The following is a 15921-nucleotide window of genomic DNA, read 5'->3' as shown; positions in this document are numbered from 1 at the left end:
CCCACTGATGCTCTCTTGGGTCACAGGCTCATAATATTCCTGTTTTAACACAATTATTGAGGGGTCTGTTATTTACTTAGTGCTATGCTTATTAAACACCCTGAAACATCCTTTCATCTACTCCTTTTACCTCTATGATATAGTCATTTGTTATCCCCGTCTTATAGATGAGGAAACTCAAAGAAATGAAATCATTTGCCCAATGTTCTACAGATAATAGGAGGAAGAACTGAGGTTTGCTGAGAGCTCTGATTTAAACACCTAAACAATCTCCAAGCTTAGCATGGTGTAAAGCTTGGATTCTGGACATAGACAGACTTTGGTTTGAATCCTTGCTCTGCCTTTTCTGGTTTTGTGATTTTCAATTGTGTAATCTCTAAATCGCATGTCCTCCTGGGTAACTAGTGACAACAATAACTTGCTTATAGAAATGTGGTGAGAATTTAATAAGAAAACTCATGCAGAGTTCCCGGTGTGGTATCTGGCCAGGAACCATTGATTTAAAAATGTTAGTAATCATTATTAGTATTAATCCTAATATTTAAAAATTATTGTTGAAGGCCATTGTGCCTCTTAATGATGGTGCTTTTGAATGCAGTTTTACCAAATGGAGATTTTGAAATTTTAAGTTGGGAAGGAATTCAACGTACAGCTATTCTCCAAAAATGGGACTCCCTCTCAAAGTTTTCCTCATAGATTCCAGAGAAGTGTAGTACTTTAAGGCACTTTAGCAGGGATTAAAAAACAAAACAAAATAAAAAAAACAAAGCAAAACAAAAAAAACAATGAATGGTAGCTACCAACCAACTCAAATATAAAAATTAATTTTCACTGGACTATGCTTGTAAGTTTTGGAACCAGTAAAGGCTCTTTGCTTCTCCCCATAGACCTTTCTCAAGTATTCTGCCACTAAATGGAGCACCTTTCCTGGGCCCTCAGTGTCCTCACCTGTATTTATGTGGAATATAAGGGTACCACGACACAGATGTGATCACATAGATTCTGTGCATTTAACAGATATTTAGTGAACATTTACTGCAAGGCTATACCCTTATAAGGCACTGGGGAACAAAGTAGAATAATACCTGGTTCCTTTTTACAGGGTTCTTTACAACTCTTTTCAAAGGTAATTTTCTAATAAAAGTCATAGCCAAGTCAGTCAATGACTGCATTGTGATAAGTATAATCACAGAGGGAAGGCTAGCGTTCTGTGGTAGAACAACATCAGGGCAAGTTGGAGGTGTCGGGGTCAGGCTTACCCTCCTTGTAATTCTCGCTAGAGTTTGGAGGCACAAGTTGTATTTAGCACCTAAGGGACAGGGCATGGAGGGCAGGCATCCAGACAGAGGGCATTTCCAACAGAATCGATTAATGAGTATTTCAAGTCTCCTTCCTTGATGCACAGAGTAGATCACCTGTCTGTGTGTACAAGTGGAGTTCATGAAACAACAGCAAAAGAGGGAAAGCAACTTTTATTAAATGTTTACATATTTATTTTGAGAGAGACAAGGGGAGAGAGAGAATCCCAAGCAGGCTCCATGCTCAGCACAGGGCCTGATGCAGGGCTGGATCTCACAACCACGAGATCATACCTGAGCTGAAATCAAGAGTCAGACGCTTAACCTACTGAGCCACCCAAGCACCCCAAGGAAAAATAACTTTTAAAAACATCACCTAACTCCTACAGATTCTTGATTTACTTTAAATACTTTTAAAGGTGCTTTTCTCTGCATTTTCTCTCTGACCCATTTTAGGTTATGTATTAAATTCTATAAATGTGCTCAATGAAAATTTTTACAGATTATCTGTACAGAGCCTAAACTATTGTAGGTGCTTGACATTAGTTTGCTATATAAAAGGTTTAGAGGTTTCAGGGAAATTATCTTTTAAACTTTCTAGGTAGCAAAATATATCTATCAGAAATATAAGAGTTTCACAGTGCAGTGAAATAGAGCATTAAAAGTTAGAATTCGTGTCTTGGCTTGACCATTTGGCTGTATTACATGAAGTTTCTTCAACTTCTTGAACTGTAGTTTCTTTCATCTGGAAAGTGGTTTAATAATATATTTCTCATAAGCTTGCTATAAGAATTCAGTAAGGTAGGAAATGTAAAAGTGTTTTAAAAACTGTAAATAGCTATAAACATATTGACGGTATGATTTTTTAATGATGCAAGACATAAGAAAATGTGACTAGAGATTTTGACAAGTTGATTTTTAAACTAGGTCAGTACTTGAAATTTCATCCTATTTAGGAAATCAGAACTAATGGATTGTACTTAATGTTATATTTAGTTTAATAGCCGTTTGTAAATGTGCTGCTTTGCAGAATCATTTGCATTAATGGTGGTAAGATGTCTATATTTGGAAGGAAAAATTAGAAAATCAAATTTTCACCCTCAGGGGACTGTTTTCATTTTGTATTTTTTAAAAATGGAATAAACCAAAGGAGAAGAGTGTTCAAAAAGTAAAAGCATGTAGCCACAGAGCCTTTTGGCATCTTGTCTTTTTTACTGACTTTTTTTGCACTCTTTCATATTTTATACATTCTGGAAATCTCAGATCACATCATAAATGATCATTAGTAATAACATTATCAGTGATTACCTAAATTTTGGATTCTGTAGGTTATCAATCAATAGCATCTATCTATCTATCTATCTATCTATCTATCTATCTATCTATCTGTTTTTAGACCTCTTAGACATTGAGTCAATGGTTTTTAAATTTAGCCTTTGGAAATATTCTTGTAAGTCACAGCTTGAAGATAACCTAAAGGGCAATCAGAGCTTCCATTAAAAATGAAACAAAAATATTTGTAGTAATTATTCCAGTAATTCTGTCTTTTACATCAAAAAAGTCCCACAAATTAGCTTAAGGGATGAGCAAATGATATCTTCATGTAATGGAAAAGTTTTAAGATTATTTTTCTTATGTGGTCTTGAAATAAAAAGCAATACCTGGTTAAGCTATGAAACAGTGATTCTTCTCTTTTTCCTCCTTCTGCCATTTCCTAATTGGGCAACCATATAATTTAAAATAAAGAAATGAGATTTAAGGATGGAGTGTTGGGGTGTGTTTAAGAGATGTTTGTCCAAAGCATAAGAGACTGTTAAAAACTGAGAACAAACTAAGAGTTGATGGGGGGTGGGAGGGAGGGTAGGGTGGGTGATGGGTATTGAGGAGGGCACCTTTTGGGATGAGCACTGGGTGTTGTATGGAAACCAATATGACAGTAAATTTCATATATTAAAAAAAATAAACATTAAAAATAAAAAAAAATTTCAGAATTAAAAAAAAATAAAAAAATAAAATTACTTTTATTAAAAAAAAAAAAAAAAAAAAAAGAGATGTTTGTCCAGGCTGTTCAGGAACACCCAACCCTGTCCTTAGCCCAACACTCTCTTGAGAAGATCATTAGGGGAAATGTGTACACAGAGAAACAAAGTCCAAGGAACCCTTTATTACTGGCTGAGGCTTTGGCTGCAAACCCCAAAGCACAACCCTGGTGAACTAGGCAGAGCCTTCTGCCTCATCTTGGTATTATAAAGATGATAGAAGCAAAACAAGCTCCTTGTACTTGGAACTCAAGAGCAGGCCTGCCTTTATACTGGGAACCCCTGACTACAAAGGAAGGCCAAAACAGAGCTTATAATGAGAATAACTATTTTCCCAGTACCTGGGGGGAAAGCTGGTATAGGCTAATTGATTTAGAATTTGACTATTTCAAATCAGCTCCCTTTGTATGTGGGATGAGAGGTACTGCTGAAAAGTAGGAAGGAAGATGGGAGATAGGGAAAGTCTTCAGTTCACTGTAGGCACTCCACTGGTTTCTAGCCATTAAGTTCCAGGATTCCCAGAGTTTGAGACTCTAGGTCTGCTCTAAGTAACATATGTAGCTCTTGGTAGATCAAACCTGTTTTTAAAATTATCCCATTCGTTTTCAGTGGTCTGCTTCTTAGTCCTACACCGTTGGAGCCTAACTTTAACCTGAGGACCATATACTTGATTAGGTTATATTATATTGATGTTGAGCAGTGGAAATTAATGATTTATATACTATTGGAAGTTAAAGGCAGGAATATATCACCTCAGATATAACACATTCGGGTAATCTCCCTAGTATGCACAATAGGAAGAGAGAAGGCAGTAGGGAGGCTACTTTCCATGTTGGAGAAACCAAAAAGACTGGGGAAGGAGTGAGCCCCACCTTTTTTTTTTTGATATCTTGCTAGGTATTTCACCTCTTCTCTCTTTCAATCTTTACATAAGTCTTTAAAGTATGACTTAGGTTGTGGAATATAGGTTTTTCACTGTGTTTGATTTCCTTTAAGGATTTTCTGTCAAGGGAGAACAATTTATAAGCCAGATTTACAATGAAATAACAGTTTATTAAGAAACTCATCATAGTATAATTATTTTATTAAAGTAAAATGTATGTGTGTGATTTATTTATGCAGACATATATAAATTATAAATCTACTTGATGATTTTTCACATTGTGAATACATATGTATAATTGTTATTCAGATTATGAAATAGAACATGACCAGCATAGTATATTTGTTTTCTATGTAATGATTTCTTTTCTTATTTTTCTAATTTTCTTCTTTATACCTCATTTCTCACTTCTTTCTCACAAAACTCACTTTATTTGAGTTTCATTTCATTTAGGTGAGGAGCAGGTCACCTTAATATTCAGTCTTTATTTATTCTGAGAGAGTTATTTAGGTCATCAAACTTTAGCGTTTCATCTTTTGTAATATTTGCATTTAAGACCATGAATTTTCCTCAATGCACATATTTAATGATCTACAAATTTTTATATGTCATATTTTCATATTATGAGTAATATTGACTTTAGTAAGTCAATGATGTATGTTTTAATATCTAAGAAATCTACTTTGTTTTTAAACATGATTCTTGTGAAATTTTCCATCTTGTAACCAATATTGTAAAAATATTGTTAAGTTATTTCAAAGTCTGTGTCTGATCATTTTAATGTGTAGTTCTCCTTTGTTTCTAATTTCCATTTTTTTTTCTTGGGTCCCAGTCACTTGATCTTATCTACTAGTATTCCTAGTAATTCTGATTGAATGTCAGATATAATATATACGTGGTAGAGATAATTTGACACTCAGGATGATATTATCTTTCTTCAGAGTTCATTTATTTCGCTTTGGGCTGGGATTTAGGTGAGGAGCAGGTCATCTTACTATTCAGTCTGGAATTGAGCTGATTGGAAGCTGGATTTCAGTCTTTATGTGGATTAGTCTATTACTAGTTTGCCTTTGTGCCTTGGGTCTTGTCTTTTAGAGGTCTCAACTGGCATGCTTGTCCATTACTTTGAGACTGCTGAAGGCTCTGCTCAATTTCTGAAGCTCTGCAGCTAGTTAGGAATTATCAAATGCCTTTAGAAGAAAGTCAGAGCTGAATTTAACCTCATCTTTACACAGTGTCGCTTTTTCAGGGACGTGGGTTCCTCAAATTTTTAATGGCATAGTAACTCTCTGATGCCTTTAAGCAGATTACAAAAATTCATCAGTTTTTCTTGCTGGAAGAGTTGGTGTGATGCAAGCTAGTTTACCATAGCTGAAAGTGAAGTCTCTTAGAAACATTTTTTAGGTTGGACATTTTTAGTTCACTAAATACATAGCTCCAGGCCTACAACACCCACACAGACTCTAAATCCTGGGATTCATGATAGAGAAATGTAGTTGAGCCTATGAAACAGATTCTGAGTCTCCTTACCTAACCAGCCACATGGATGAAGATGAGTCTCTCTCTCTCACTCTCTTCTCTCTCTCTCTCTAATTTTTTTTTATCCATTCATTTGTCTTGCTATAGGAGAAAACCATCAGCTTGCTTCTTGTCTTCAAGGCACTGTAACCCCTTCCATTAGAAAAAAGTCCCAATGAATCTGTCAAACTCTAATCCATCAAATTGACCATTTTTTCCCAAGATGTAGAGAAAGGGAGTGGACAGAGGCACAATCATCTCACTCTGGTGAGTGAGAGAGCACTTTTTTCCTCTACCCTAATAGTTAATATTGTTTGTACATAGTAAATGAATACATTTAAACTCAAGTAGCATAAATAATTTACTGAGATGCTGTTTGGCCTTGGCTTTCCCTCCTACTTATGAGTTCCTTAAATCTTAAAGGTCCCATATCTTAGGTACTTCTCAAAAGTCAACCTCAGTGAGATTAAAATATAGGGTGACCATATAATTTTTTTCTTAGCACAAGACACTTTTGAGTATGAAAGAAGGTAATATTAACAATCACAGTAGGACAGTGGGGGTAAACTGGGACTGTCATAAAGAAACGGATAGGTATAGTAATCCTAATAACTACTAACACAGATTTCTTTGCGGTGGAAGGACATGGTCCTATAGTGATCTAGAATGATTTTGAGCTTAGAAGATGAGTTTGTTTGGGAAGGAATCAGAGCTAGCAATTTTCAGAGAGAATGGAAGGGGGGGAAATCAGGAAAGAACACCAATAAGAAAGCCAGGAATAAGCTCTTTGCCCAGGAAAGCAGGTAGATGTTAGCATATGGACATGAGTCATTAAGCAGGGTGAATTGAGAATAAATACAAATTGGAAGATTAAAATTATTCTCATTGAGAGGAAAGGAAAATGTATGGAATGGGGTAGCAGTAGGTGTAAGCTTTGAAAAAATAATGAGAAAGTATCCTCAAGTTTCTACGATTTGTAAAACATCACTTGTGGTAAGGACATTGAACAGCCCATAGGATCACTTCTAATAAATCAGATTCAAATGACAAACTATAAGTACTCCTGGTTAAAAATGACACTTTATAACAGATGCACTTGTTTTCACGTGTGCCAATAATGGCAGACAAAAAGAGGTAGGGTTTAAAGACCTGCCTAATGACTGAGGAATAATATGGTAGCTTGGACCTACTTACCAGGTGATGCTATAGATCTGAAGGTGATAGTAAGGAGGCTAGGAGGACGTAATGTTAATCAAATGGTCATCCCAATCCATTGACGTTGGTTAGCAATTACTTAGTAATGCGTCCTATATACAAAACCTAAAAACTGCCTTCATAGAGGACAGCAGGAGAATCTAGGCTGAGTAGAGTACAGAAGATTGACTTTTCAGTTACCTATATATGATGCATAGCGCTTGTGTGAGTGACTTTTCCGTCATCTCACCAAGCTATCATTCCAAGTAACCTAGTTTCTTGGTACGCTAATACTGTGATCACTGAGCTGTTAGGACACTACTTAGAAAGTAAGGAAATTTTGGAAATTATAAGAATAGGGGCTCCTGGGTGGCTCAGTTAGTTGAGTGTCCTACTCTTGATTTCAGCTCAGGTGACAATCCCAGGATCTTGGGATCAAGCCCTGTGTTGGGCTCCATGCTGAGGATGGAGCCTGCTTGGGATTCATTCTCTCTGTCTCTCTCTCTGTCTCTCTGTCTCTGTGTGTCTCTCTCTCCCTCTCCTTACCTTCTACCCCTCCTCCCTTGAGCCCTCTCTCTCTTAAAAAAAAATACAAGAATAAACATTTATGGCAGAAGGCAAGACATACACTTCTGAGTAATTATGGCAAGATCTCACTCTGGAAGAAAGAATACAAGCTAGTATAAAAGGAACCTGAAATGCACACATCTGGATTCACAGAGTTGGTGGGGTTGCATTTGTAGCTCCACATGGCAGCCATTTGAGATCTATTTCTTTGAAATTAAAGTTGGCTGAAGGAATTTGTATTCACCGTGTGTGTTCTTGTAGTTGACCCTGCATAGCATCCAGGCTGTGTATCCCTTGGAGAAGCAACTAGTGATCTATAGGAAAGGAATGTCAAACTTTATCTTTGGAATTCAATCCAGATGAGTTTATTGGGTGATTTTCAACTTGATTTAAAAGCCCTAGATTCTGTTCTTGTCTTAATGATCTGTTATTGTGCTTTTATTTCCTGATTATTCTTCACCTTTTTGTTTAATGTTTACAGTTTTTTTCTTAGAGTAGGGTCTCTCTGTCCTCTGCAGTGCCCACTGCCAGGCCTTGAATGTTATAGGCATCCATAAAGTTTGAAGAGAATTACATGGAGTTGAGAATGGATTTAAATGGGAGGTGAAAAAATTTGTCCAAATTAGCGGTTTTAAATGTCTTCATATCATAACATACCTTATTTATCTCCTAGTGGGAGATAAAGCATTCCTGGGCATAGAGGCATATTCAAGGCTCTGAGAGTGTCTGTATTATAGAAACATTTAACCTTATTTAACTTGGTATTCTGCAAATTTACTTGACGAATACATTTTTGTGAAGGGTCTGGACTCTTCAGTAGACAGAAATCACCTCAAATTAATTTAAACTCAACATGGAATTTTCTAGCTTATGTAATGAGTAAGAATTCTTGATGAATTCACAGAATGGAGACGTTGCAGTAACTCAGGGCCTGGGATTTGGGGCTCAGAAATCTCTCTTTTTATCCATTTTTCTTTCCTGCTTTTGTCTGTTTCTTTTGGGTGCTAACCTCATTCTCTCCTTCCTAGTGTAGACAGTCCTATGACAGACACTTTCAACACAGGGGAATAACCTTAGGTGAAGGGGAAAATGTTGATTTTTGTACATTCAAATATTAATTTCCCAGAAGGGTGGTTCCTGGCTGAGTCATGCTTCCATCCTTTGGACCAATCACGGTTATCAGGGGAGTTCACTAAGATAGCCATACTAGGCCTTTTGTCCATTTGGATGGCCTAGGCAGTGGTTATCCAGAACATTTTTTTTTAAATCTTTAAAAACTGTTTATTTATTTTTGAGAGAGAGAGCAAGAGAGAGACAGAGCATAAAGGGGAGGTGGGCAGAGAGAGAGGGAAACACAGAATCTGAACCAGGCTTCAGGCTCTGAGCTGTCAGCACAGAGCCCAAAGTGGGGCTAGAACTCACGAATGGTGAGATCATGACCTGAGCCAAAGTCAGACGCTCAACTGACTGAGTCACCCAGGCCCTACAGTTTTTCAGAACTCTTAAGAGCGAGTTTGAAAAGCCTATTGGGAAAAGTAGAAATAATAACCACCATTTGTTCATTCAAATATCTCAGGCGGTGAGATATTTATTCAGCCTTTCTCCTCAACACTCTTCAAGGCATTAGAGATACAACACTGAAAAAAAAAAGGATGGATATTTCTACCTTAATGGAACTTACATTCTAGTGGGGAGGCAGATAATAAAGATGATAAATAAAACATAATATGTTTGTAATAAGTACAGAGAAAGAAAAAAATAAAGCAGGGAAGAGTAGTAAGAAGAATTTGTGAGGGGAAGGAGGTTGAAATGGTAATTAACGTGGCCCAGGAAAGAGTCATTGATGAAAAGGTGACTTTTAAATAAAGATCCAAAGGAAGTGAGGGAGAGAACCATGCGGACACTACATTCAGAAACAACAGCAGGTGTAAAGGCCCTGAGGTTAGAATGTGCTGGCATTTTGAGGGAGGACATGGAGTCTTGAGTGGTGGGCATGGAGAAGACTGGGAGAGAGCAGGAGGAAATAAGGTCAGCTTGTTGATTGGAACCAGATAATGCTGGGGTTGTGTCTTGTCCTGACAGCGTTGCCTTCCCTCTTAGTGAAATGGGCTTTGAGAAGAGGAATGACATGATCTGACTCCTGATTTGACTACTCTGGCTACTTTGGTGAATAGATTGGGTGCAACTTGCAGAAGCAGATAATCCAGCTAGGATGCCAATGCCATTATCCAGGAGAGAGATAATCATAGCAGATGATCGTGGACAAGAGTAGTGGCAGTGAAGGCGGTGAGAAATGGTCAGATTCTGGATATACTTTGCATGTGGCTCCAATAGGATTTCCTGACAGATTGGGTATGGGGTGTTAAAGGAAGGTATCTAAATATCTAAGTATTTAAGATGACTACAAGATTTTGGCTTGAGCAATGGAAGAATGGTTACCATTATCCAGATGAGGAAGATTGTAGGAAGAACCAGTTTGAGGAGACTGTTGGGAGGCGGGTAGGGTGGGTGCAGTTTTTGGATAGGTGAAGTTAAAATACCTATTTCAAGTGGAGATGTTACAGGTCTGGAGTTCAGGGAAGAGGTCCTGGCTGAGGATACAAGTGTGTGAGTCATCAACATATAGATGGTATTTAAAGGCATGAGATTTGATGAGCTGTACCCAGGGAGTATGGGTAGATAGGAAAGAGGCACTTGGGGGCTGAGTTCTGGGGTACCCCAGGCACCATCCATGTTTGTTTTATTTATTAAAAAAATTTTTTTGGGGGGGCGCGCCTGGGTGCCTCAGTCGGTTAAGCGTCCAACTTCAGCTCAGGTCGTGATCTCACAGTCTGTGAGCTTGAGCCTCGCGTCCGGCTCTGTGCTGACAGCTCAGAGCTTGGAGCCTGCTTTGGATTCTGTGTCTCCCTCTCTCTCTGCCCCTCCCCCGCTCATGCTCTGTCTCTCTGTCTCAAAAATAAATAAAAACATTAAAAAAAATTTAAAAACATTTTTTTAATGTCTATTTTTGAGAGAGACAGAGACAGAGACAGAGTGTGAGCAGGGGAGGGGCAGAGAGAGAGGGAGACACAGAATCTGAAGCAGGCTGTAGGCTCCGAGTGGTCAGCACAGAGCCTGACATGGGCTTAAACTCACGAACTGCGAGATCATGAACTGAGCCGAAGTCGGACGCTTAACCGACTAAGCCACCCAGGCACCCCTGTTTATTTTAGATTAGCTAGCTGTTAGTTTCTCCGAGAACACTAGTGTTTCATAAACGAAGTTTGAGATGTGCTGATCTAAAGGAACATGGCTTTGCAACTACTTCTCTTTAGAGCATATAGAATATGGTATATTTCCTTTGGCCTTAAAAATATACTAATTTCCTAGTAGGGGCATGACAATCTTAGTAAATGTAACATAGTACTAGTAAGACATTTTTTATTTTATTTTTATTTTATTTTATTTTATTTTTAATTATTATTTTTTTTAATGTTTATTTACTTTGGAGAGAGAGACAGAGTGTGAGTGGGGGAGGGGCAGAGAGAAAGGGAGACAGAATCTGGAGCAGACTCCACACTCTGAGCAAGCTGTCAGTGCAGAGCCTGACGTGGGGCTTGAACTCATAGACTGCGAGATCATGACCTGAGCCAAAGTTGGACGCTTAACCAATTGAGCCACCTAGGTGCCCAGTAAGACATTTTTTAGAGATATATAATTAACTGTGGGATATTCTGCATGTGTTGTGAGTCAGGTAGTTGATTAGTGACAGATCCAGACATAGCAGGTTCTAGAGTAAGTCTGTAGAAGCTCTCTAACTTTCCTGGGCATTTGATGGGTTTTGGTCTGATTTTAGTACTACAGAGTTATCCTTTCCACTCATAATATTTATTACACTGAATTATATGCAAGGTAGGTGTCCAATGTAATGGCGGATAAACTGTTATAATCCTTAAGAAACTTGGGGAAAAGATTTAAACTTTAACAAAAGTATGATTCAGAAATGAGTGTTTCAAGAATTCCCAAGAAAGTGGGCTGAGATGGTTTAGTGGCTCATGCTGAGCTCTGAAGAATGTTTAGAAAAGGTAGAAATGTGGAAAGGAAAGTTATTTTATAATGAGTGTGGGAGTCTAACTACATAAAATAGAATGGGATTATGATCAGATTACCTGCCTAACTAGATAGAACAACGAATCTGCTGATGAGAATGGGAAATAAAATCAGATTATTATAGATTTTTGTGTCCACTGTTGATAATGGGAACTCTCTGGGAAAAATCTGAGGAAGATTATTCGAGCAGCGATATTTTGTTATGCATTTGTGCCACTTAGCCATACCCTATACTCTACTCTGTGTTATAGAGAACAATTCATTACTGCAACTTTCTTAGGTGAGAATAACAGTTTTGGCAACTTGCTGTTTTTAGACCCTTCCCATGGCTGCTCTTTTAATATTTATAGAATCTGAGAGATTTACAATAATAGCCAAAGTATGGAAAGACCCCAAATGTCCATCAATGGGTGAATGGATAAAGAAGATATGGTATATATATTTATGATGGGGTATTACTCGGCAATCAAAAAGAATGAAATCTTTCCATTTGATGGGACTAGAGGGTGTTATGCTAAGTGAAATTAGTCAGAGAAAGACAAATATCATATGACGTCACTCATATGAGGACTTTAAGATATAAAACAGAGGAACATAAGGGAAGGGAAACAAAAGTAATACAAAAACAGGGAGGGGGACAAAACATAAGAGATTCTTAAATACAGAGAACAGACACAAAGTACTGGAGGGATTGGGGATGGGATGAGCTAAATGGGTAAGGGGCATTAAAGAATCTATTCCTAAAATCATTGTTGCACTATATGCTAACTAACTTGGATGTAAATTTAAAAATAAATAAATAAAATACCAAAAAAAAATCTAAAAGATTAAAAAAAAATATATATTAGCAGCGGTGCCTAGGTGGCTCAGTTGGTTAATCAGCCCACTCTTGATCTTGGCTCAGGTCATGATCGCATAGTTCATGAGTTTGAGCCCTGCATCGGGCTCTGCACTGACAGTGTGGAGCTGGCTAGGGATTCTGTCTCTCTGCTCCTCCCCTGCTCACATTCTCTCTCTCTCAAAGTAAATAAATAAACATTAAAAAAATATTAACATTTCTTGGAAGATTAATGGTATAAACTTTGGAAAACTCCCTTAATACTTAGAGACAGTCATGTTCTAACATCTAAAAATATATCTATCTTGGGGTGCGTGGGTGGCTTAGTCGGTTTAGCATCTGACTTCAGCTCGGGTCACGATCTCACAGTCTGTGAGTTCGAGCCCCGTGTTGGGCTCTGTGCTGACAGCTCAGAGCCTGGAGCCTGCTTCAGATTCTGTGTCTCCCTCTCTCTCTGCCCCTCCCTCTGGTTTTGCTTTGTTTGTTTGTTTCCATAAAATTATTAGCTTTGATGTCCTTGCTTTTGCCTCATAGCTTTCTTCTTATATGAAGTGCCAAACTAAAAAAACAGTTTTATAAAAATACTAATGAGAGTGATGGAGTTGTAGGGATCACTTCTCATGTCACATATTTTACCCAATTAAGAACTTTGTAAATGGGGGTATCTGGCTGGCTCAGTCAGTAGACCATGTGACTATTGATCTCAGGGTCATGAGTTCAAGTCCCACATTGGGTCTAGAGCTTACTTGGAAAAAAAAAAGAACTCTTTAAGTGGAAATTGTTACTATAACTTTTTTATGAATGGGGAAAATTGGAGGCGTGCCTTCCACTTTAATCCATGGCAAAAAGTACTGAGTTCTTTTTATACTAGTAACTTTTGACCTAAGAGGAGGGATGTTTATGTTGATGATAAGTATATATCAGAAGTTTGTTGTCTTTCATACGGTCCTGCAAAATTCACATCTCTTTCTTCCACGATTGTTGAAATGTTTTCCTTGACCTGTGGGAGGTATTTCCCACTCACTGAAGAGTGCTCCATCAAGCCTATTCTAAGTGGGAGTTGGGGAGGGCAGGGAAAGGGACGAATAACACCTACAAGATAAGCCTCCCAAGAAAACTACTTTAAGCCTTTACCCCTCTCCTCAAATTCCCACATCCCTTTCTCCCTCTTCCTCATCATCTCACTTCTTGGTTCTCTTCTCCATAGTTCAGGATTCCCTGAGCTCTTTTTGCGGTTGTCCCCTTTGTCTCCTGCAGAAATAATCTGTCTCATTAACATTCCAAAGTGTTAGCACACTTGCCATTTAAAAGAAATTCTGTTTTATGTTTTCCTTTACCTGTCTTCCTATTTCTTGCCTTTTCTTGGTAGCAACATTTCTCAAAATCTCTCTACTCCCTTGTCTCCACTTCTTCACTTCTCATTCTTCACTGGGCACCCACTCCCCACCATAGCTGCTCTTGTCAAGATCACCCAGCACCTTCTTCTTGACAAACTCATTGATCCATTCCTGGTTCTCATCTTATTTGAACTTTCAGCAGCCTTTGACTCAGCTGATAAACTTTCTTCATTGAGCCCTTTGTTCGCCTGATTGTTGATGAAGTCCTGGTTTTCCTCCAGCCTCACTGGCTGCTCTTTGTCAGTGTCCTCTGCCTACATCTCCTCCCATTTCTATGAAAGATAAAATGGCCCAGGGTTTAGATCTTATCCCTCTTCTTTATCTGTACTCCCATTCAAGGTTGTGTCATTCTGTCTCATGGTCTTAAACTCTTTTTACATGGTAGTATCTTCTAAATGTATGTCTTTCTACTCCCCTTTTCATTTGGATTTTTAGCAGGCAAGTCCTACCTAAAGCATTCCAAACTCTTAATTGTGGCCTTCAAGGCCCTTACCACCTGGCTCTCCCCCTTACCTATGCAACTTCATTTGCTGCTGTTTTCTCTCCTTTGCTGCTTTAGCTCCTACCACATTCACCTTCTTACTAAACCTCTCTGCCAAGCTCTTTTCTGTCTCAGAGCCTTAGCACTTGCTGTTCTCTTTGCGTAGAATTTTCTTTAGGCAGATCCTGGCATGGCTTGTCGCCTCACTCCAATGTAAAATGTGCTTCTTCAGAGGCTTCCTCTGACCAAGTAGGACCTAAAATAGTACCCTCTTAGCTATTTTATTTTTCCTTCTTAGCATTTATCACTACTGTAAATCATATTTTGTTTCTCTCCTGCTGAAATGTGACCCATGACCCAAGGAAGGCATGTAATTCATTGATCCATCCCTGCATCCCTAGAGTGTAGATCAATGCTGGCCTCATAGTAGACTCTGAACATATGTTTATTGAGTGAGTGCATAAATAAATGATTTTTTTTATATGTAAACATTGTTTTATATGTAAGCCATGTGATTATACCCTCAGTATTTTTGAATTCAAAGTCCAGAGTAATGTTTATTATAACAGAATGGTTAAACATAATAGAAAAATGGCTAGCTAGAGCCTGTTGTGTGGAATTTCCTTGAGTGATATATGGAGGGGCTCTTCTTGTTCCCTTTTCTGGAAATAAGTTGTGTTTTCTTGGCTCTTCCCATGCAGCTGAAGAATAAGTTCATGAAAAAACTTCCACGTGATGCAGAAGCCTCCAACGTGCTTGTTGGGGAGGTTGACTTCTTGGATACTCCTTTCATTGCCTTTGTTCGGCTCCAGCAGGCGGTCATGCTGGGTGCCCTGACTGAGGTCCCTGTGCCCACAAGGTAAGCTACTCCCTGACCTGCTGAGGTCCACAATGTGCTTATAGGGAAATCATGGCTAGATAATCAGTGGAATGAGGATACATCCAGAGTAGGCATATCGGAGAGGTTTAATCTGAAATGATGACTTAGCTCATCTTTCATGCTATCAAATTACTTGGCACTTGTATAGTAGTGATAATAACAATTATAATAATAACCAACTGGGCCATGTGCTAGTTTATTCTTATGGATTAGTCATTTTAATTCTCATAGTATGTTTAAATTGTAAACTATGGGTATGTGTATTTTACAGATAAAGAAACTGAGTCTGAGAGTTTAAGTAACTTGTCCAGGGTCATACAGATGGTCAGTGATTCAGAGGTCAGAGTTGCTCTCATTTGCTCTATGTTTTATCAGAAAATTGACAATAGGTACATACATATATACATACATGTAAGTATATATGTGTATATATACACATGAATATATAAAAATCATTAAGCTACACACTTAAATTTGCACACTTTATTGTTATGTGTTATATACATTCTTATCCTAAAAGGAAGCATATTACAGTTAATTATGATCATGTACTCACTACACCACACAACACCTCAGAAGTCATCCAGTTTATCTGCCTTGCTGCTGAGCTCGAGAGTTAGAAGGCTGATTTTCGGAGTGCAGTAGGTGAATAGAAGTTAATGCTTCACTTAAACTTGTGGTGAAGAAGAGTTTAAAGAGAAGCTTGTAATCTTTGACTTGACACCATAAAACTACCA

General features: G+C 38.1%; 1 protein-coding gene across 4 annotated transcripts in view; it reads left to right on the top strand.

Annotated features, from left to right (window-relative positions):
• SLC4A4 (solute carrier family 4 member 4) overlaps positions 1 to 15921 on the top strand; it is a 350076-nt gene that overhangs the window by 222903 nt on the left and 111252 nt on the right. For all 4 annotated transcript variants that reach the window (XM_019467956.2, XM_019467942.2, XM_019467967.2 and 1 more), the window contains one exon: positions 15006 to 15163. In XM_019467956.2, coding sequence (XP_019323501.1) covers positions 15006 to 15163 — 158 coding nt within the window. The remainder of the gene's footprint in view (positions 1 to 15005; positions 15164 to 15921) is intronic.

This window comes from Panthera pardus, unplaced genomic scaffold (assembly GCF_024362965.1).
Source record: "Panthera pardus isolate Hobbes unplaced genomic scaffold, ASM2436296v1 HiC_scaffold_13, whole genome shotgun sequence".
In the NCBI taxonomy this organism is placed as follows: domain Eukaryota; kingdom Metazoa; phylum Chordata; class Mammalia; order Carnivora; family Felidae; genus Panthera; species Panthera pardus.
Note: the sequence above shows the minus strand (reverse complement) of the source record. Positions and strands in the feature narration are given on the sequence as shown.